Source organism: Idiotropiscis lumnitzeri, chromosome 1 (genome assembly GCF_059441095.1).
Source record: "Idiotropiscis lumnitzeri isolate Australia: NSW breed Sydney's pygmy pipehorse chromosome 1, RoL_Ilum_1.0, whole genome shotgun sequence".
Lineage (NCBI taxonomy): Eukaryota > Metazoa > Chordata > Actinopteri > Syngnathiformes > Syngnathidae > Idiotropiscis > Idiotropiscis lumnitzeri.
In genome coordinates, this window is record NC_142391.1 from 8861231 (window position 1) to 8884238 (window position 23008).

At 41.0% G+C, this 23008-nt stretch overlaps 1 protein-coding gene across 2 annotated transcripts; it reads right to left on the minus strand.

Moving 5' to 3' along the window:
• Positions 1–1525: 1525 nt before the first annotated feature.
• ppp2r5ca (protein phosphatase 2, regulatory subunit B', gamma a) lies at positions 1526–22849 on the minus strand. 2 transcript variants are annotated; one of them, XM_088314997.1, is made up of 14 exons: positions 22634–22848; positions 12168–12367; positions 9569–9679; positions 9227–9319; positions 8929–9059; positions 8405–8464; positions 8058–8166; positions 7829–7882; positions 7585–7755; positions 7376–7503; positions 5957–6058; positions 5788–5860; positions 4891–5007; positions 1526–3504 (listed from the first exon to the last, which is right to left on the minus strand). In XM_088314997.1, the coding sequence occupies exons 1-14, from the start codon at positions 22725–22727 to the stop codon at positions 3370–3372; spliced, it is 1578 nt and encodes a 525-aa protein (XP_088171123.1). In that variant the 5' UTR covers positions 22728–22848; the 3' UTR covers positions 1526–3369. The 2 variants fall into 2 exon arrangements, with proteins under 2 accessions (XP_088171123.1, XP_088171133.1); XM_088315007.1 differs by lacking the exon at positions 4891–5007 and having other exon boundaries at positions 22634–22849.
• Positions 22850–23008: the final 159 nt, after the last annotated feature.

A 23008-nucleotide genomic window follows, 5' to 3' on the forward strand; every position in this document is an offset into this window, starting at 1 on the left:
CTAAAGATAATCTCAGGATATGTTCTCTCTTTCAAAGCCGAGTTTTTTGAGGTGAAACGACTAAAACACGTCGCTTTAAAGCCACATCTCGTCTTCCGTCTGTCACATCCGTGTCAGCTCGGGACAAAAACTTGTTTGGGAAACACCAAATGCCCGCTTTTCCTTAAATCACGCCCCCGCCATCCGATCTGCAATCGTCTGCGATGGCCCCATGAAGATTTTGAAGATTTTAATACTGTCACAGCAGTGGGAGATAAGCTAGTGCAGCCAACTGTTACACAAGGGCTTCAACAACACAGGAGCAAAAAAAAAAAAAACATGCAGGAAGTGGCAACTATAAAATAATAAAAAGGAGTTATGTTAGAATGCAAATATCCAAGTATGAAATTCTTGGTGAAACTCTTACGTTTGCTAAGAGGTCAAGTGGGCAACATCAGCAAATATCAATTTGATTTCAATTTGCTGTTGCGAAATTAAAAGGCCTCAGGTGTTGTAAAATGTGTAATTGGACATTTGCAAAAAAAAAAAAAAACAATCAAACAAGTTAAAAAAAAAAAAAAAAAAAGAAAAATCGCACAATCCATAACCTCCATAATTATTGGCACCTTTGGTCAAGATGTGTTAAAAGCTTTCAAATAAATTACATTTTTATTGCAGAAGCATAGTCTTAAAACTGAAAATTGTACAAATGGTTCACCAGACTCAAATTCAAGATCGTCTCATGGCCATGTCAGTGCCCAGACCTCAACCCCATTGAAAACCTGTAGAGTGAGCTAAAGTGGAAAGCGCAGAAGAGAGGACCCAGGTTGCTGGATGATAAGCACATGTCAAACTCGGGTCCTCGAGAGCTAATATTAATCCTGATCATTTGAATCAGGTGTGTTAGAGGAGGGAAACAAAATTAAGCAGGAGAGTGGCCCTCGAGGACCGGAGTTTTACACCTGCGATTTAGTGAGATTGTTAAAAGAGACCTCTTTCCGTAGTCACCCATCTTGTGAAAGATTATAAAAGAGTAGATGCAGTTTTGGTGGTCAAAGGCGGGTTGTAGCTTACAAAGTATTAACATCAGGGGTGCCATCAATTGTGGACCACATAAATTGATATAAATATGTTAATGTGGGATTTTTTTAACTCATTGTAATTCTCCTACCTGACCAATATTAATCAGAATAAGTGTTAATAAAGACTTGAAGCAGATGGGTAGTATTACAAAGAAAATGTTTGGGACCATTTAAATGTGATTAACTTTGACCTATGTAGGTTTTTGCGCAACAATTTGCTTTTTTTGTTTATTTAAATATATTCAGTGGTTTCTAACTCAAGTAAAATGGCAGTACTTATTGACCATTATCTGGACCAGTTTGTTCCAATCGAAAACCTCTGGCTCCCCCTTCTGGTTGGAACTGGTCATTACAAAGATGAATGTTTATCACTACTAATCAATTTCAGCTGTTGGGTATTACTGTTGATCAAATAGGAGATCAGGCATATGTTCCAGTCAAGTAAAGCCAACATGGATGCATGGTTAAAATATATATATTCAAATAAGCTCTTTATTCATTCTATATCGTTGTACACCACTAAACAGTGATTAGAACACATGAACATGGATTTAACAGTAAAAATATGCACACTCTTCAAAACCATCGCGTTGCTAAGCAGATGGGGGGGGGGGGCAGGGCAGGGCGGGGTTGGGGGAGAATAAAATAAGATGTATGTGCCAGATTAATGTTTTCACTTGCTATGGAGGTTTTATTCTGTACAGAAGGACAATTTGTACAAAATTCATCTAGATATATAACACTACATGAAACAAGGTAAATCATATATACAATATTAAATGAATCATATAGTACAGGTCACATACAAAAGGACACTTAAGTTATGTTTTGGAAATAAAATGTTAAAATGAAAAGATCTGCAAAAAGACAAGCCACCAAATAAATTTTTATTCATCTCTCTTCATCGAAAGGACCTTTTTGTATGGACTAAAAATAACTCATAAAACCCATAAAAGATCATCTGTCCCAGCAAGCATGGGTTATTATTTTCTTTTCTTTTTTTTTTAGAAACAAGAAATCAAGTTTGGTTGAATGGCATTCCTCCGGAGTAAAAGGTACATGTTTAACATGGTACTTTTGAATTTACAACTTTTTTGCATTCAAGCAAATACAGTATTAATACAGTTAAAAGAGCCAAGTCACAATGTCAGTTCACTGTTCAGCATCTGTGCGACACCGGCTGGTTTTTGGGCCGGGGCGGCCAAACTACTTCACCTCCAGGGACGAGACAACTAGCACATCAAATATGAGGAAATCAGAACACGCTTGACGCGGTAGTCGAAACAACAGTACTGATTCTTTGATGGACCAATGGTGGCAAAGCAAACATGCGAGCTTGACAAAAGGGGATTTTTGGTATTTCTATTTAAGTATTAAGTGCATCTATACCGAGCTAGGTTACTAGAGCTTTATTTTAATAATAAATTAGCTTTTATCAGTCAATTATGGAGATTTTTAACTCTTTTGTCCAAGCTTATCGGGATCTGAATTCACATTCACCAGTACCATTGTTTGAACTGAGTGGGCACGACAGCCGTCTGGTTTTTGCCTGTGAACACAAGGAAGCAAGCATACATAACAGCGGCAAACGGCACATGGAAAGAAAAAAAATAAAATAACGGTGGAAAGTGACAGATGTCCACAGGACAGCGTCATCTTTCCTTGCTGCCTACCTGGACAATGCAAGGCGACTGACAGGCCTGAGTTTGGTCGTTAAGTGTGCTACACTAAAAAGAAACAACAACAGAAAAAAAAAATACACCAAAGACCAAAACCAAAGGCAAGTGCCCCTGTTTGAATCGGAGATTAATAACAAAAACACACAACAGTCTTGGCACTGACAAGAAGTCCGTTAATAGACAGAAAAGAAAAACTGACGAGAGGAAAACATCGTTTTTGACCTTTCTTGCCTTCCGTGCGATGGAGAACAAAAATCCATTGAACTCTGCGTTCCTGCAGCTCCACATACGCCATGACGTCAAGTGTTTCTTATTTTTTTTTTCCCCTCTCCAGGTTCCACACCTAAGAGTGGGTGGGCGACAGAGGTGGTGGAACTCAATGGGCTAAAAGACACATGGGCACACATGGACGTCCATTCTCCAAACAAAACCAAAAGAACCTGAGAACGCAGATATCTGAGGAACGTGACTACGGGACTTCTGTACTGGTCACACAGGCCCAGTGTGCTGCACTCAAAGAGGCAGTCGGAATGGACGAGAACTAAGGACAAGGGGTTAAAAAAAGAAAGAAAAAAAATGGAAGGGTGAAGGGTGTCCATGGCCGTGGAGGGGCAGTTGGGTAGCTGGATCTAGAGTCCGTCGCGGGTGGTCAACATGTCTTCAGCTCTGCGGTGGGTCTCCAAGGCTTTTGTGGTGTAGATGTCCTGAGGCAACTCAGATTTGCGCCGCACCATGGGCCGATCCTTCCACTGGCCGTGCTGCAGCTGTCACACGGAGAGAAGTCTGAGTGAGTGAGTCTTCTTTTCCTCCTGTTGGACTACTCAGTCAAACTGAGAAAACTGTAGCAGGGGCAGTCCTTGAAACTCCATCATTGATTTAACTGCGAGGAAAAAAATTTGGAACCCTGACAATATACAAACTCTTCCCGCAATATTTGTGCCATAGTCTAGCACCAGTCTACTCTTGGGAAGTACTAATCATAATTAAAGTAAATATTTGTATGAAAAACACTTGCAGGCCATAAATATGAGGGGCAGTCAAAAAGTAACGAAAATGCGTTTTTAAGCCAGTCAGCCAATTTGAATTGTTGAATGCCCACCAGAAGCAAAAAGCTTTGAAGAAAATGCAAACATTTATATTGGAATTAACAAAATTGAATGTTGGTTCTTAATAGGGAACCTGAATCCAAAATCAATGATCGCATTTTCCGGACCAAAACAGGATTATAGCCAAGGACTGTTGAATATGACAAGCCCATTGCGTAACAGAATTTAGAATAAATGCAGACTAGGCATGAGAATATTTCCGGAAGATGCTTTTTACTAACGATGAATGAGCCTTTTATAGGGAAGAGGGGCTTTTTTTCCCATTTCACATTTCAAATGGGGCTTTGTTGGTATTTTTGAATATTACAGTCAATTTTCATACTTCAAAGAACCAATTGTATAATGAAATATTTAAAACTTAAAAAATAAATTCACTATCTCCAGCTGTTATGAAATGCGATATATAAATAAAGTTTTATTGTATTGTATTAAAGTTCGACTTCAGAAATGAATCTGTTCAAACATCACATTTTTAATAATAATATTGCATGGATGCCATCTGACAAATACTTCTACTTTCCACCCATTTGGAAGCCAAGTTCTCCTCCTCTGTTTGTTATTGCGTTGTTACAACTAATTATGTTAATGTTATAAGATCTCCACAGTATCATTTAAAAGTGGAATCCAAACAGCTCAAACTGAGGCAATCAGGGCCCAGGAAGAGCTGTCGAGTGGAAAACTAGCAAAACCCATTGAATTCACAATGAAGCTCATTTGAAGACAAAAGACTTGCACCGACTGAGCTTTCCCTATCTTAGTCTTTGAGCATGAACTGATAAAGCCTGCTCAGATGAGGTGAAACATCTTTAAGACAACCTGACAAGGCTTCGATAAATGCTTAGCAACAACAAATATCAAAGTGCTTAAACATTTGATGCATTTTCACACATGAAAGTCATTGGTTCTTGTTTAAAAAAAACAATCATTAAAATGAACTGTAATTTGTACAGAGCACATGTTTTATGGTGTGGGGGAACAAAATTAAAATGTCAAGAATTTAAAGAGGAACAGATGAATCGAGACAGAGAGAGAAGCCAGGTTTACCTGAGTTGCGCCTTCCTCAACTGTCTTTTTTAACCTTTGAACATCTTCTATCAAAGGAACATCCGTCTCCATTGCTACTGGACTATTGAAGTCAGAGGGATCAACAAGCACAGAGAACTGAGTCCAAAAGAAGGGGGGCGGGGGGGGGGGGGGGGGGGAAGGGAACAAAAACAAAAGGGGCAAGGGGGTGGAAAAAAGATGTTGAATGGCATGCAGAGAAGAACGAATCAAGAGGTTCTGCACAAATTACAAGCTTCATTTTGATATTTAACCACAAGACCCTGACGTGGGACTGTATCCCTTTTGGAAATAAGCACAAGATACAAACTTACCTCAAGCAGAAAAGTACACGCTAAAACCATTTTGTCTTGGTTCGTACATCGTTTAATTTTTTTTAATATAATTTGTTTTTGCGATATTTAAAAAAAAAAAAAAAGATAAAAAAAGAAAGGAATTTATTTCAAACGGTGCCCTTTGTATTGCAGGCCTTTTCACGCTGCACTTTGCAACGCAATGCTGTTCATTGGGTGTGTTGCGTAGGCGCGAGGACAGAGTGCCATGACGCAGTACTAAGCGCAAGGCGGGCGTTTCCTACAACACGTCTCAACTTAAGTTCAACTCAAGAGTGGTGTTACCGTGTTGCAGGCGTGCCCAATTGGTTAGATGATTTCAGATTGTAGACGTCACACATAAAGTGGAGTCAGTCTTAATAAATGGGGTGTACGGAGGACAATGGAGACATAAAATTTGGCGAGACGGCAGGGCAAGGGCGTCGTCATCCTTGCACGAGGGCCCATGGTAAAAGCCACAAAAACCAAGCGCAGTGTGAAAAGGCCTTTAAAGAAAATTAAGCCAAAAGTGAAAATTTGGCTTTGAGTGACAAGACAGGTCGCTCACCTGTGGATTAGACTTGGCGAGATTCTCGATCTTTATCCAAGCTTCTTCGCGCTCCTTTGACTTGGCCTTCTCCCTGGTGGGACAAACATTTAAAGGTTTCAATATCGTTAGCGGTTTAAATCTCAAAGAATGATGCTGAAAAAGAAACGGTGGCGTCTGCGACGCCTACTTGTTTTTCTCGGCTCGGAATTGCTGTGTGCAGTCGTCAAAGAGCTTCTGATTCATCTCCATGAACAGCTTCAGAGCGTTGTAAATGAGGCCGTGGATGGTCCTGTGCACGCACACACACACACACACACACACACACACACACACACACACAGGACAATTAATGACTTTATGTAATTGCTTCAGCAAGTCATCGGCATTGCAACCGTCGAGACAGCCATCAAGTTGCTTTTGTACGCAGTGTTGCACATAAAAAAAAATGTATTTAGCTTCGAACAATGTTATTTTTTGCCAAGCAGTTTCAAGCCTTAAACCCGTGTTCCACACACTCATGAGGGAGAGCCTTAGAGCTGCTAAATGCCTGACACGCACTCTCTTAATCACAATCATTGCATTTATCACAGTTTGGAGGGTTATATAAAGACACACGCTGTCTTCTGGCAATCAGTTCATAATGTAGTCCTTAGTTGTGCAATAAAATGAAGACATGGATGTTTTTAAAAACATTTTTCCTCTATGAAATTGGGCATTTCTACCACAAATAGCATTTTTGGGGATATTGAAAACTGAGCTTCAGGGACAAGCAGTGCATTTCCTTATCTCCTTATAAACATGTTATGTCATTGATTCTTTATCCTGTAAAATAAATTCAATGATTGACAAAAGTGCTTGCTTTTAAATGAAATTTCTTTTGGATACTTTAATGAAATAATTGCAGATTATCATTTTTTTTCTAAAAGACTGGAGATCACTACGCATTTCAAAATATTGAACATTTATAGTCTATACCACAATGTTTATTTCGCCGCCTCACAAGCAGATTTGAGAGACCAACAAGTGCTAATTACAGCCTGCATCTCCGGAATCCGTGTAAATATAGATCTTTTCATTTTCCTCATGGGATGAACCAAGTCTATCTCTCAATCTCTATAGCATCTATCAATATACAGTGCCCCCCCGCCCCGCTTACTCGTGGTTCGCCATCCACAGACTTTCATATCGCCTCCATCAATATTTCAAACTATTATCCACATCTAAATAGGATGACAATACAGTGCTGCATGATACCTAGAGTCTTCACGGCAATGGGTAACAACTGGGCATATCTTTTCCATTCTCCATATTAAATCCACTGCAATCCATTTACTTTTAAGGGTAATGTTTGATACTTTTGAAATGATAAACTGTTGTGGGAGGGATCATAGTTTGTGGTCTACATTCAGATTTAATGCGAATTTTGCGGTATTTCGGTATTCCTGGCAAGGCTATATCCCCTGCAAATAGCTGGGGGATTTCCGTTTTCGCAAGTAGTATTGTTTTCTAGCATTGACATTTGACTAAGCATTGTTTCATATGGGTGCCACGCGGTAGGACGGTGTGCAGAATGCAGCACTCAAGTGTCAAAAGCGACGCCTCTCACTTGTTCCAGTGGGTCTTGGAGTTGCGGTACAGAGCGGGGAACATGATCGGGAGGATCTTGGCCGCGTTGTCGCTGATCAGACTCATGATGTACTCATTATTCCAGTAGTACAACGCTCGTTCTGCCACCTAGAGAGCACACACACACATCTCAGCGGGGTGTTCGAGTAATGAACAGACTTCTTGGGAAGAGCTTGTTGTGGTCATTACCTGGAAATGTGGGCTGGACACGCATTTCGCCAGCTGCCGGAAGAGAGGCTCCTGCACCTTAACAAACTCGGACGGCTCGATGACGTCCAGAATCTCCTCTAGTTCGTTGAGGAACATCACCTCCTTGGGACTGTGAGTCTTTGGCCAGTACTTGAGGAGAGCCATGACCACCTGTGGGGGAGCAAATGTCAGTGAATAAACGTAAAAGAATCAGCGGCGAAAACAAGACATTTATGCAACCTACTGGCTCAGTTAGAGTGCTGTCCTTTTCCAAAAACTGCACCACACAGTAAGCCAACTGCAAAAGAGAAAAGTTAGATTTTAATATTTTAACACCTGGCGCGCATTTGCTCTCATTTTTTTTTTCCCCAATGCAGCATTCAACACAGCATGACAAGCACTTTCACATCTGGCAAGTCCACAAGTATCAAGTGTTACATCACACACTACAGAGAAACGCACACAGACGCTACCTGCGGATGGTAGACACTGAGTGATTTCACTTTGTGGAGAGGTAATAAAACCTTCAACAGGAAAATCTTGTGCTCTTCTTTTAGAGGTAAGGCAAATCCATTGATAATGCTGCGAAACAAACAAATCCACTCATGAACATCTGTTGATCAGAATTACACAATTAAATGTGTGACACTGGTGGCTTGTCTATGATAAGCTTCCGCTAACCGGGGGTACCAATGTGGACAAGCGCCACAGAAAATTGATGGGTGTTTAGTATTGTGGGCGGAGTACCACGCAATCACTTGTACTGAATCATATTGGACTGTGCAGGTGTGCTAAATGTTGGCAAAATAAAGAAACAAACCTTCCAAGTATTTCCAGTAGTTCAGCAATACCATTGTGATGCTCCGTCTCATAGATAAACCTAAAAGAAAAAAAAAAAAGGGATTCTTTTTTCAGCTATTACAAAACGGTCAATCTTGTTACCTCAGATAGTGGCCCGGAGGGGGTGGGGTGGGGGCCTTTATTTATTGAATTGCTCTGAGCACCAAGTGTCTATTAGGGGTAGGATGTTATTCCAATGCACATTCTTTTAAATTGAATGTTAAAATGTCTGCTCTTGTCCTAAAAGGCTCCGCATTGCGCATACTAGAACTTAAAATATTTTAGCTTTACAGACGGTGGCGCATGCTGTGACACAATGTCGCACCTAGACACATAATAACACCAACTGTTTTCCATTTAAGGCACAATGTTTACTACGTCGTGTGGTAGGGGACAGCTATTAAAATGAAGGCCACTATTTGAGGAATGCTAGTTTCCACTTGCAGCAATGTAAACTCTAAAACGTATTGTCCAAAAGTAAAAAATGTATGCAATTGCACCAACCTATAGAAAATGTTATTGATCTGTTTTCTGATGTAAGCTCTCAGGCCGAGGAACTTCCCGTAGATCCTGTGAAGAGTCGTTTTGAGGAAGTCTCGCTCTCTGGGATCTTCACTGTCAAATAGTTCTAGAAGCTTCAATTGTAAGAAAGAAGACATTTCATTAAGCATCCCTAATTGCACAAGGCCTTGAAAATGTTTTTTTTTTAAATGATAGGAATTGAATGAAAATTTCCAAGTGCTGCCAAGTCATTTGTATGCATTGACAAGCGCTTGTTAAGAGAGGATTCTACTTTTCTTACCTGCATAACAAATTTCTGGTCGATGTATTTCTTTGCTATGTTGGGCTGAAAATCGGGCGATTCTAAAAACCTAAGGAAAAATTCATAGACTAGCTGCAATGGAAGCAAAGAGGGGGAGAGTTGAGAATAAAATACTGAATGCAAGCATGCTGCGACCTGAACCACTTCTGTCTGTGTGGGTATAATTAAAATCCAAAGCTATTCCAAAATAACAAATTTTATCGTTAGTCTAATTCCGCGTTTCACGCTACATACTGAATAGTGATGTATTCTAACAGACAACTGATAGTGGTTACTCATGATTGAACTCGTGATGTTATAATCAATGAAACGGGTAACAACCTGGAGGTGTGGCCACGCCGCTTCAAGTGTCGGCTCATCCTCTTCTGGATCAAATTCCGCTCCCGTGGGATTGGACGAAGGAGGCAGTGTTCGAAACATGTTCACAGCAAACTAGAGGCAGGCACAAAACGAAAAGAGCATCAATTTGGGATTAGACAAGGGAGCACGCTGTTACAAAACAATTACCCTATTGTATAATTATAATCGTGTGGCTGCTTGAACACAAACAAAACGTCAACACAAAAGCAGCGGAATAATGAGATTCAATTCAAAAGCTACATCAGTCACTATTTTTGATAAGGATCTGGCTAACGATTTAAATCGGGTTTAAAATTGCTAATTGTTGCAAGGCACTTCAAACATTTTCCCTACTGATTTATGTGTAGCTCATAGGCCCAAATTAGTCATATGGAACAGTCGGCCATCCATGGCTGGATTTACACAGCATGCCGGAAGTGGCACAACTGGGATATGTGCCAGGGCATCTTAACTAGACAAAAAAAAAAAAGGTGCAGGATTCAGATATTGCGAGAAATGAAGTCACGCCTCTTTCAAGTCTGGTTTAAATATTTGATACATATTGGATATGTGCTAATGTGAGTGTAGCCTAAATGCTCGGACACATCTGAAGTACGCCAACAATGCAAGCTTGCAGTCCTCTAAATACAATTAGTGACCTACCCGAACACAAACATATTATTCTCAAAGGCCTCCCTTAAATTTAAAATACAGAAAATGCACTGATTATTAAATATGGTATAAATACGTGCATATCATTAAATAAGCAACATAACTGCAGAAGGTGACCACTGACTCCATATCAGGCCAAGTGGATGGGCAGCAGGATACAATTAGCTCGTTGAAAGCGCAAATGTACACAACCTATATTTTCTCATCCTCAGTCCAAACGTCGATTTTATTCATAGGCTCCTCAGTAACTACGGGCTGCAAGGCTTTGGCTGACAATGCGTGTGTGTGTGTGTGTGATACTGTGGCCTCTCGCATGTCAACTGACTCCCCTGTGGGCTGCTGTACCCAACCAGGCGATCATGGGACATTGCAGGTGGCCCACTGAGACACTGTAAGCCTTGTTCGACAGGACTGCAAGGTAGACAAGCTTGTTGTGGCAGCGCTGCATCGCGCTCCGCGTCAGGCCGGCAAAAGATCCATGGAGTGATAATGAGAAGTGAAAGTAAAGGTCATACACATGACTGCGTGCTAATGGCGGTTTCTGTGTATGTCAGACATTTCTTGGCTATAGAAAGGCTGCAATAATGACAACAGGCAACAGACATCTGAATATGCTCCAAATGGCAACTTCGACACTTCCTTTGTGAGCAAGGAAATCCCTGTGTTGGAAAGTCCAGCTAATAGGCGTAGCTCATTGTTACAGCTGCTCTGTAACAGACTAGAGGCTGTTTTCTGACATCAATTACCAAATATACAATGAGGGGAAAGTATTTGACTATCTTGTAATTTTGTTACGTTCTGCCACTTAGAATTCGACACGCATACTGTACTCAGAGAGATAAACGCATCGCTGGCACCGGGCCGAAACTTTGTCACGCCAAAATGGTCACTTTACAAGAGCCCCCAAAAATGTCGTTTGTTCAACCTTTAACTGAATTATCAAAGCCCATTCACCCTTGCACATTGAACACACTATTCTTTTTGTCAAGTACATAATGGGGAAATATGTGATGGTGTGACAAAAATAAATAAAAATTCCTCGGCTCTTTATACCCTAGAATTTTCAGCAAAGGGAATGAATGAACGAATGAATGAAAACTACAGTCCAAGTTATAGTCTAAGTTACGGGTGCTATTTCGGTATTTTAAGCCATACGGTACATTCGGCACACCGTATTATTAGGAGCAGGTATGGTAGCTTAAAACACATGTTGGCATGTTTTTAAAAAGGCGGCGGGAGCAAAACTGAGTTTGGTTGTACTTAAATGTACTAAAACGCCAGGTTCCCTCTCGTCATTATCAGAGTCAGTGTCATTGCTGCGCGGTCATTTGAGGGCGTATGCAAGTAAACGCACTGTCCATGACCATAAATGTTACATTTAACAAGTTGACTCTGTCTGACGGGATGATATTTACCGATCCCAACGGCCTCACTCATTGGATGGACGATTTAACAGGACTGTCTACTGTGTAATGGCTGGACATTTACACCCACCTAATAGAAAAAAACGAGTGTTTACACCAAAGATAAAGTGAAGGCTTCTAAATCATGTTATACGCTATTGCATGGACACAACTGATACAGTTAACGTGAGCAAGAGGTTTGCATTAGCTCAAGTTCAATATAAGATCCCCCCCTGCTCTCCAAACAATAACTAACAAAGTCATTTCAATCACAAGTCTAGCCGATATTTTCCAGGTGGAAATTTTACAGGATTTTAAGTGTACTCTGCAAACACAAGTGTTGTTGATGAAACTTCTAGTGTGATCTTGTGCACACTGCAATTAGAAGGTTACTGTCACCTAGTCAACCAGCGCGTATTCTCTGACCAAGCTTCACTCACATCATCATCTATGGACACCTACAGACCCTTCCCCACCCTGCCCAATCAGCTTGCAGCTCCACTGACCATGTGAACCACCTCCGGGTAGATGGGCTCTGTGATGACATTCCTATTGTGGGTGATGTACTCCACCATCTCGCTCAGCGCCGCCCGCTTCACCTCCTTCCATTTCAGGTCGCTCAACGGGTCAGACAGGAAGTCAAAGAGGACGCAGCACTGCCGCAGCTTCTGGATGAAGAGCTTCTCCTGTTCCGCGGGGGCCACGTCTGCGGGAATAGTCAAGCAGGAGATCAGGGTCAGACATGACCGACTCACAGGGCATCTCGAGCTACACCTGATAAACGAAGCGACAAGGGGAAGCCATGTTTTAACGGGGAGGAGGGAGAGCTCAAGGGGAAATGGGGTAGGCGTAACTGTCAAGAATGAAAACTGAACTCAGCGGCTGAATGCGAGAGAGATGTAAGCTGGGAAATGAGTCATGAAGACTCAAGTGTCGAGACTATTCGAAACCAAGGGGGGCGGATAACGACGATGCAAAGAGCAGGCGAGTAGACAAAGAGAGATGTGAGGACGAGGGATTTGGGAAGTGGGTGACCGGTCACGGCCCAGATATTCATAGCGCACGACAAAGGGAAAAAATGGTGGTCACTATTATTGGTACGTGGTTGTTACAGGCTTCCCGTTTTGCTTCATTTCCATGTGTAAACAAATGAGAGCAGAGGAAATGACACAGGGGACATTTATTGAATAGCTCAACGAATACAAGGCAGCATATTAATCTAGTTCCCTACTTTTTCCCCTAATTTAATTACAATGAATATATTTATTTAAAAAAAAAGATAAATTGTCCGTTATAGTGCTACCTGTATTATAGGTATATAGTTACACTATATTTCCCGTTTTACCCCCAAAAAAGTCACAATGAACGTTACATATAATGTCACAAAAATCGTCATTTCACAGCTTAGCATGTTGGGTATGTGAAAATGAACTGAAAATTGTGATTTGCCACAGAAAATTCACAAAAATTAAAGTAAGTAGCAAGTCCTTTTCCAAGTACTATACTTAAACACTTGCTTTGTTTCACTTGAAAAGACTCAAAACAATGCCATGCTCTGATTTCACACAATACCAGCTTCACGGACAAGAGTACGGCGCATGTTGGTATCGGGTGTCATCAAATCCCAAAACCGCAACCTCTGGATGTACTTTACAGAAACCGTCATGGACAACAGTTTAGTAGACATTAATGAATTCAAGTTGTGTCCACTTATACGGGTTTGCTTAAACAACAATTCGATAAGGCAGGTCCGTGGAAGAAAACCAACTTGTTGCGTGCCTCTCACGGGAATAACGGAGCTTGCCAAATTAGCAAGTTGGAAAACCAGCGAGGAGCGCACGTCATTTCCAGGTGTACAAACATGCCTCCGAGGGGTGAAAAGGCCACTTTGGACTGAGCAACAGTTGTGATTTCATGATGACAAGACACCAAACAGAGATTCAATCATTTAAGATAACAGCAGGCCTTGACATTAAGGAATTTAATGTCATTTAAAGAAAATCTTAAAGTGATATATACCGAGCCGTTTGCTCAACAATTGCATTTTGGTGCCGGAAAATATAAATGTTTGAGAGAGGAAAAAGTCAATGGAAGTATTAGAATTTTTTTTTTCTTCTTCTTGGGGGTGGTGGATGGTGGCCACGCTCATGAACAAGAACATCACAACAGACTACAAATTCTATGCGTGTGTCAAAAGTAAAATTTCTTGCATACTTTAAGTTGCAATGTAATACACACATACTCTGACAAAAAGCATCCCAGAGACGTTTTAGGATGCACCCCCGTGTTATGTGTCATCACTAATGAATGGCCTGGCACAGACTGCAGTTTCTTCATTGGTTTCAGCAAGTCTGTCCGAGTGGGCACAGTGTGAATTGATTTATTTTTAACGCAAAACCTTTCCGGAACTCAAATTGAAAAGCACAGTTTTTAAATCAAATTGTGGCTTTTTTAACACTTGTGATGATGATGTACGTAGGAATCAGGGTGATTACGCAATTCCCGCAAGATTAGGTCAACATGTGATATTGCAATATAATTCTATACAACTAAAGAACTACAAACTTAGATAACATACATTATTAAAATAAATCATCACAGGCATAAAATTAAGTGCAGCATTAAATGTAGTTTTCTAAACGTATAGCAAGCATGCTCAGTTGCTGCCGTACTCACTCACTTTTACCATTTGATTATTTTGTAGACCCGTTTCAGTCACACAGTACGGGGAACATGAATACTCGGATCAAATCATAATACTAAGCGGCGAGCTGCAGATACTTTCACCGAGGTGCCTTGAGATACAAGTAAAATTCATTCAGGGACCACGCGCAGAACTTTTCATAATTAGCTTATCCCACTGGAGTGAATGGATATTCCACAAACAAATTCCAGCCTTCCTGCCTCAAAAGATTTGTAATGTTTTTTTTAAACGAGGAAAAACAGCATTCTATACTTATGTACTTTATAAAAACAGTAATATCATCAAAACAGAATATAAATAGTTAGTTTTTGTCAGACGCCCGCATCAATTGAACGGTCATCCTGACAGACAGCTGGATATACGGTGCATGGATTTGTGAACAGTAAAAGATTATATATAGAAAGTGTAAATGTGTTGATGTTGCACTGGTTGTGTTCAAATATCAGTTGCTTAAAGTATTATACATGAGTTCCCCATCTTGCGCGAGTATTAGCATTAAGCTAGTGAACTACATGGTATGTAATCCTCTTACTATTATATTTAGTTTCAGAGTAAACTTCAACTGGAAGTGGCATTAAACAGCTTGCAGTGCCTTTTGAAATCATTTGTTCACCATTTGCCAATAGTGAATTATGTTCACATCCTCCCAACTGCAAATTTGTGCTAAAGAAGAATTAAAAAAAAGAAAGTCAGGTCACCCGCACCTCGAGGCACCACTTTGTGTCAAAAGTTGATGTCTGATGTCGAAAGGTGTCAGGGCAGGCCAGCGCACAGCACAGGAGTCTGGTTCCGTTCGGCATCGCCGCTGTTACGTAAGTCTTGTCTGACTGAGTAATAAACTTTCAGCGCAGTCCCATAAATACTTATCAGCTTGTTGTGTAACAAACACATCTCGGCATTGTGGTCACAAAATTGACAGGAACCACAATGTGACTTCTATTAATGTGACCCATTGAGCGCTGGAGGGAGGGCATGTGCAAACACAGTCAGTGACTAGTTTATCACGGAGAACAGAGCAGGATTACGCTAACTGCCAGTCCAAAACAAAAGAGCAATAAATCGTCCGTCACGTTGGCACCACTTTTGCTTGGACGTGGCTCAAATGAGAAAGTATTCTGGTCAATGTATGACCCACCGGAGACTCGTTATGTACGTTTGTAATTTACAGCTTTGCAGGCATGAGAGAGCTAGCGACATGAGAATGCATCCATGATTTCAGCATCTTTGCAGACAAATGTTTGCAAGACAAGCAGAATCTACACAACCACTGTTGCAAAGTGAAGGCTTCATTGGATGCAACAATGTGAGCAATGTACAACACGGCTCATAGGTAGGAATAGGAACGGTGCCCTGGTACTAAACTAACCCGGGGGCTGAATTTTTAAAAATTGCTTTATCGATAACCTCTACTATACCTCTGATGTCGTAACAAAGTGTATATGTCCGTCTAAGAGGCAAGTTCACGATCTGAGGCGAGCCATCTAGTCACACAGCCTCGCCAACATGATACGTAGTATTACTTAAAAAAAGTCCATCGTGCTGTATAACCGTACATATTATTTGGCTGCGTGGGACCGCTATTTATGTTACAGTGGCGGCGGCTCCTCAGTCCCAGAACCACTTTACTCCAACTTTGCAGCCGCCCCGCCACAGCATCACTGGTTTGGCAGCACGGGCCACCAAATCCGCAGCTTTGAAGGCTCAGAGGAGTGAGGCAAGCTAGGGCTGAACAATCATTTTGGGACCGAAATCGCAATCTCGAGGTGGCTAAAGTTGACGTTCGTGCACCACGTTCACGAAGCAAGTCAAGCAGTCCTGACATTACCTAGTGTAATTAACATTTATTAGCTAAGAACACATCGAGCTTGCTTAATTTGTTGCATGGAAAAAAACCCCAATTGTTTCATTAGATAAAAATGTTTCTTTGGGTACATTTTAAATATAGCAATATTGTCGTTACCATCATATTGAACAACCATCTTGCATCTTTTTCTAACATCGTGCAGCCTTACAGTATTCAACTTACTATTATGGCAAATAGTGCAATTAGAGGAAGCCCTGCACTCATTTCTCGTCACCGAGTCTGTGCCATCTTGAAGTTCGCTCGTCTTTCAAAGGTCAGGTGCATCTGCTGGAGCAGTTTTGATGGCTTCATTAAGTCATTTGCGAGCCTGTCGCAACATATTACGCACAGCAGGTTGTGCTTGCGTGTCAAGTGGCAATAACGTCAAAACTTAAGTAGGACTGCCGATGCCAAAGCTTCCAACTATTTGGCCTGTTTCCCTTTTCAAAGAGGCACCCAAACGATATTTCTTAATACTCATCTTTGCTAGTTTTTGGTCTTACCTTTTCCCCCTTTCTTGAATGACCAAGATTTTGACAGCGTCACACTTGATTTTCCCCAAACTTATTTCATAAATTGATGATCACTAAATTCATCACAAAGCACCATGGACTGACCAGTGGTTGGGGAGACCAAGACTTCAACTACTTTGTATAAATGTATTCATAAAACAATGGTTGACATATCTCTACACCGTTACGACCATTAAAGAATGTTAAAATGTCACTTTAAATATTGCCCCTTCAGTAAATGGTGGAAATTATCCTGTAATGGGTTTCTCTTTTGTATTAGAATATTATTCTTGAATACAAACAAATCACAATTGAAAAGCACAGGTGAATGGATTGCATCCCGCCTTGAAGTTTCCACTTCCCTCCAGAGCTATTCAGAGGGACGGTAGTAAAATACAATTGGTGACCCAAGTTCACATTTAATAGCTATATCTGATCATTGCAGGATTGTTGCAAACACCGCCCTCGGCGTGGTTCAACTGACAGTTCCGATATTTTTTGTTCTCAAGTGGCACAATTCGAATATGAGTCATGGCGGCGTAAATAGAAAATAGACAACAGAACAAAACCAGGCGGTTTCCAGCGTTCCGCCAATGAGTGCAGCGTGAACACACAGATTGGATAGACCTTTTAAGGAGGACTGGCGTCGGCGTGCTATAAATGATTGTTGACGTATACACACTCGTGCTGAACGATTGTGGAAAATTATTTAAATGGAAAAAAATGCGATCGTGATATGATTTGAGATTTTTTTTCTCCAATGGTCCTTTTTGAATGTATTTTTCAACAATTAATTTTAATTGCAACAATCAACAACCGTTACGCATAGAGAATACTAAGCTAAAGGCAAATGAAGCATTATTTCATATGAAAGACAGTTTATCTACAACAATTAGAAATATAAACTTACTAAATATTTTAATTTACAGCTTGGCAAGCGTTTGCCAAAACACAATTCTGCTGAAACAAATCAGTAGCGTTGCCACTTCCTACACATGAAACATGCTATGTAAACGCCAACTGTACTTCTCACATCCCTCGCTCAACTTATCATATAGATGGATAAGTAAATAAATAAAAAAAATCTGTTTAAAATTAAAGCGTACATGATCTCCGGTTAGTAACATCACACACGCTAACCTGTAGGAAAACATAATGCCTACTTAAGATGTAATATCAAGCGCCAACGGGAATTACCACTCGACGGCGTCTCATCATTAAGCATCTTTTCGTCTGTCGTTTGGTTTGAAACATACGGCAGAGTTTATCCTCTTAATATTTGTTGGCTTCACAAATCTACACGGATGCGTTTTAATTTGTCAAGGCTCAAGTAGGCACACACTATCGTCTCAGTGTGCTTGCTCAAACTTAGAACGCCGTAAATCGAAGTCAAGCCTTACATTGGCGGAAGACGTCCAACAGCCATCAGAATATTCCTCAAACAGGCGCTCCGACATATGACGGCCGCCCTAACATCAATAAATAGTTGACACACGTATACGGTGAGGTTCTTTTTCTCCATCTCACTGGGGAATGTTTAACCATGCGAGGTGAAAAGGATCATCCACGTTAGAAACTGGAAAGCTAGCGTGGCAGCATTAGCTTTGCGTTCTGTGAACCCCAACCATTTCGATTTGCAGCCTTTGCAATTAGAAATTGCGATTACAATGCAAATGCAATTAATCATTCAGCCCTAAAATACACTCAAATGCGTCTGCTCACAACAACTCCCTTTGGAAATTTAAACAACAGCAAAAGCTGAACCAATTAAATATACTCATTAGAAGTGTGTGCATTATTATAAAATAACAAATGGAACTGGCAAGGGCGCGTTCAGAGAGAGGTTGCTTTGCAATAAAAAAAAAAGGGATACTTATCCGATCTCGGACCAATTAAGATAAAAAGATAGGTCATATGTGGACAAATATAATAAAAAAAGGGTCATATTTGCCTGCAGTCTTAAAGCCTTACATTTCTAGGTGCTTTATACATCAAAGACAGACACTGGAGTGTCACCAGCTCATCAAACTCAGAACACTACTAAAAGAGTTGGTTTTTACAGTGCAAATCGCAAAAGAACATGTCGAAAACATTGCTTGTGTGCAAGGGTCATAATGATCGAGACAGACAGCAGCAGCGGCTTGTGCGGCTCAATATAAAGTAATCAATAATTGCTCTGGGTTGCAGCTAAGGCCGCGCTGCGGAGTACAGTGGTGCCTTTCAAAGTCGACCGAGTCCTTTGTACAAAGTGTGAGAGGGCAAGTCTGGCATTGCTGCGCCCAAAGAACGAGATGTTCACACATGGGAACGGGATTCTCAGAGGGGTTTCACGAAGGAATGGAGGGATTTCAAAAGAATCGCCATTTCAAATCTGTTTTTTACCCTCTCAAAAGAAATAACCCGCATCAACTGTCATCGAAATAAGACAACTATTTTTTTTTAATATACAGATAATGTGGAAATGTGTTTACCCTTGGGAAAAAAAATGCCTTGTGGCCCAGTTTGGGCCACTATTGACGCTCTTCCATTCGCGCCAAACAGCCCCGCACTACAAACACGTTGTGTTTTACAACAATATTGACCCATATTTACAATTTCTGTTTCCCACGGATTAAACAGTGTCAGTTACTTTGCAAGTGGCGTGAAAATCATGCCAAGTGGTTCTATTGTAACCGCTCGGCCACGAAAAAGTCTAATGGAAAAGCGACCACCCGGGGCCAACCCAGGCCGCCTCTCAGTGTGGAACCAGGAAATGGAAAAGTGGCACATGAGCCATTTTGTGGTGGCTCTGCCATAACTGACATGCACCCTATAATATAATATATAATATAATATAATATATATAACACACTTAACATCTTTATACTGTACGATTTAAACCGTTAAGAAAATAGTGCGTGAAGTTACTTTTTTTTTTGCATGGTGCTTGTTTTTTTGCAATATAAAAACCTAACATTTGACATTTTGTAGGATTTTATCATGTTCATACCACACATTACAAAATGATTGCACATAATACGTGTGCTGCATGTGAGAAATTTACATGGATAAAACTGAAAATATTGAATATTTAATATTTCAAACAGCAACAACGCGTCATCAGTGAACTTGAGGTGGTCTGACAGTCACGTAGTGGCCCTGGGCCATTGTTAAGGTAGAACTTTGAAACATAAATCGACACATTTGAATGTTCAACAATTTACCAATAAATGAACAGACTGATGGGTTGGGTAGTCCATCATCTGTCGTCAGAAGAGTAACCCCTCCAGCTATCTCGCAACCTTTTTTCATTTAGAGTGGTGGTGAGTTCTGGTGAGGCAGGGAGCACATACCTTGATTAAAAGATGACAAAACTGTTTATCATCGCTGTCCTATGAAAACCACGCATTCGATTTTGTTTTTTTATTTTAAGACTAACACGATGTCCGTAACGGGGAAACCACATTCATGTAAAAATAAGAAAAACGGGAAAAAAAACGGACGGACAATTGTTTTTCATAGGACAGCAATGCAACATATAAATGGAAAGTACATCGTACGAATTTTTTTCAATGCGACTGACCACCAGGCTCTTTTCTTGTCATATAAAAAACAGGATGACAATTATTCTTTCATGTTTATTTCATAGCAGGAATTAAAGTCATTTTTATTTGTTAATAGGTCCATTGAGAAATTTGCAATGTCGCAATAATTCCCACAACTTCCAGCAACCTGTGTGAATAAGGCACAGACTTGCAATTTCATCCAATTACACCAAATTTTCCCCGACTTGGACCACTCATCTGAGCCTTCCGTGGATTCCACCAATCATAGCAGTCCCCTGTGCAAATCCAACACTACGCTGGCAAATTTCCTTCCTTGTTTTTGGTGTGGAAGCAGCAGGCACGTGCAATTTCAACGCTAAATATAAAATCTTAAGACCTTTCAGTTTTCTGAAAATCCTCTACTTTTACCACAAAACGCAAGTGATTGAGGAATGCTCGCCTGTTGCTGACTACAAATGTATATGCGAGGGCTTCTGATGTGACTTTAAAAAAATATATTGAAGGTATGTGCCAGCCACTTCAAACGCACCATTAACTAAAATGCACCAACTGATTACTGTTCATGATGGACAACAGGCATGTCCAGCTGCAGTCCTCAAGAGAAGCTGTGCTGTCTGTTTTACACATCTCCATCCTCCGGCGCATCTGAGTCAAATGATCATCAAGCTCCGATGAAGCCTGATAATGATCCTGATTATAGGAATCGGGTGTGTTGGACGGGCGGAGACATGTAAAACATGCAGGAGAGCGGCCATTGAGGACCGGACCTGGACACGCCTGATGTACTGGCAACCTTGAAATGAATGGTACAGAGACGGGGCGCAAAGAGAAAAGACAAATATCATTGAGCGAGGGAGAGAAAAGAAAAAGAAAATAAAGGTAAGTGCCAATATTTGAAACAAGTTATTGCTTTTATATATATATATATATGTATGTTGTGTTATTTTGCTGAGATCAACACCTAACCCTTATTTTGCCATAAATCGTGCGAGAACTACAAGGCGAAATTCTGTGCAGGTGGAAATGTGCCAGCGTGTGTGGTCACTCCGAGGGTGATGCTTTATTCCAGCACGTCATGGGTCATGTTCACAATTCCTTGGAGCCAGTTGGGAGTTATCAGCAAGCTGTTTTGTTTCATGTGTTTATTGAAGAATTGCAAAAACACATAATGCCAAAATGAACAGGGAACTATAAAAATAAAAGGTAAGGACGCTTAACTGATGATATGGAAACAAAAATTACTGAATTAACATTGCTTTAACGGCCACAGCTGGAATCGGGAGCCAATTAATGTGGAGGCAAGTTAAATTGTAACACGACAGCCTACACATCGAGCAGAATAACAATAATAATGGCAAACCTACTGTAATAACAGTAAAATAACTGATTCGCAATAGGCCCAGAATTGCGCCTGCAATTGTCCAATCCGAGCCGTTCACTGAAAAATATCACCAGCAGGCGAGTTTCCGTTCACAGCATAATAACTGCCCAAAAAAAACATGTTAAATGGAAATATTGAAATCACAACTTAGCTTTTTGTTAAAAAAAAATAAATGCTACGCCATCAGGCATTTTGGTCACAAAAAAAGCCTGCATAATCTTGGAGGGTCTGGTTGTAAACAGTGACGCAGTAGGGATGTGGTAAATTAGCAAACTCAAATTAAATCGATAAAATTCGATGAATTGCCCAGCCCAAATGATCTGAGTGTTTCAAAGTACACTAAATTCATGTCACTTCTGCCTCAATAATCTAAAATCCAACAGAAGCTGTGTTTCTCTCATCTATTTCTCTTCCCTTGTATTTAACCATAATTAACGTCAAATAAGTCACTTATGCGTTTGGTGAGAAATGTCTCTGAAGTTGAGTGCCCTTGAAACCCGCTGAAGGGAAAAAACACACACACTTACACACGCACCCACACACACGCACACAAGCAAATGCTTCCCTCCTACTGAGAATTCACTATAAACGGAAAGCCACCCGAAATATTAATTTAAAGTCATCAAAATCTCAACTGGAGCCCCTTTTCGTTCTCTAACATCACTTCCGTTCGCGTCACTGGTCGTAGCTGGGGGATGGGCAAGCATACTGTGGCTAGCTAGCAAGCTAACAAGTTAGCAAGCTAGCAAGTGCAAAACGAGCGTTTAACGTAACCGCGTCGCCGACAAAACGCGAACGGAAGACGGTTAACGGCCCGGCGCTTGCCGTTGAGGACACCGGGGCTGGCTTTACGCAGCTAAACGCGCTAGAGTCAAGCTGCAAATGGTGGAGCAAAACCGGAGCACAGCAACACACACACACACTCACAGCCCCCCCCCCTCTTAATTCCCCGCGACAATACAGGAAGAATAATTTGTCCGTACATACCTCTGAAGTGCATTAGGGCCACCGGCTGAAAAGGCCCGTTGGAATTAGGCGCATCCACAACCATTCTGTCAGCAGACTTATTGCATGTCAACATGTAAACCTCAACCAGGAAGGCGAACAACTCAGGGCGAGAGGCCAGCCTCCATTTTAGCACAAAGCAGATCAGAAAATGAAGCTCCCTGCCGCTGGAGGGAACTGGCCACTTTGTGACGTCACGGCAAAGGGAGCGCGATCATTGGCTGATTTCGGATCATTTCGACGCAATAGCGAAGAGAACTCCTGCAAGGTGAAAAGGCGATTGGCTGAGAAGGGTCAAAGGGGCGGGAAGTGTGCGGGATTTTTTTCCTTTTTTTTTTCGCCTGAGAGGCACCGCCC

Bases quoted from the DNA above. Each gene is read 5' to 3' on its own strand.
- ppp2r5ca (XM_088314997.1), bottom strand. From the start codon at position 22,727: ATGTTGACATGCAATAAGTCTGCTGACAGAATGGTTGTGGATGCGCCT. The intron at 8,167-8,404 runs GTTTGTTTCTTT...TTTGTTTCGCAG, and splicing joins CTACTGGAAATACTTGGAAG to CATTATCAATGGATTTGCCT. The intron at 5,861-5,956 runs GTAGGCGTCGCA...TTGTCCCACCAG, and splicing joins TTCCGAGCCGAGAAAAACAA to GGAGAAGGCCAAGTCAAAGG.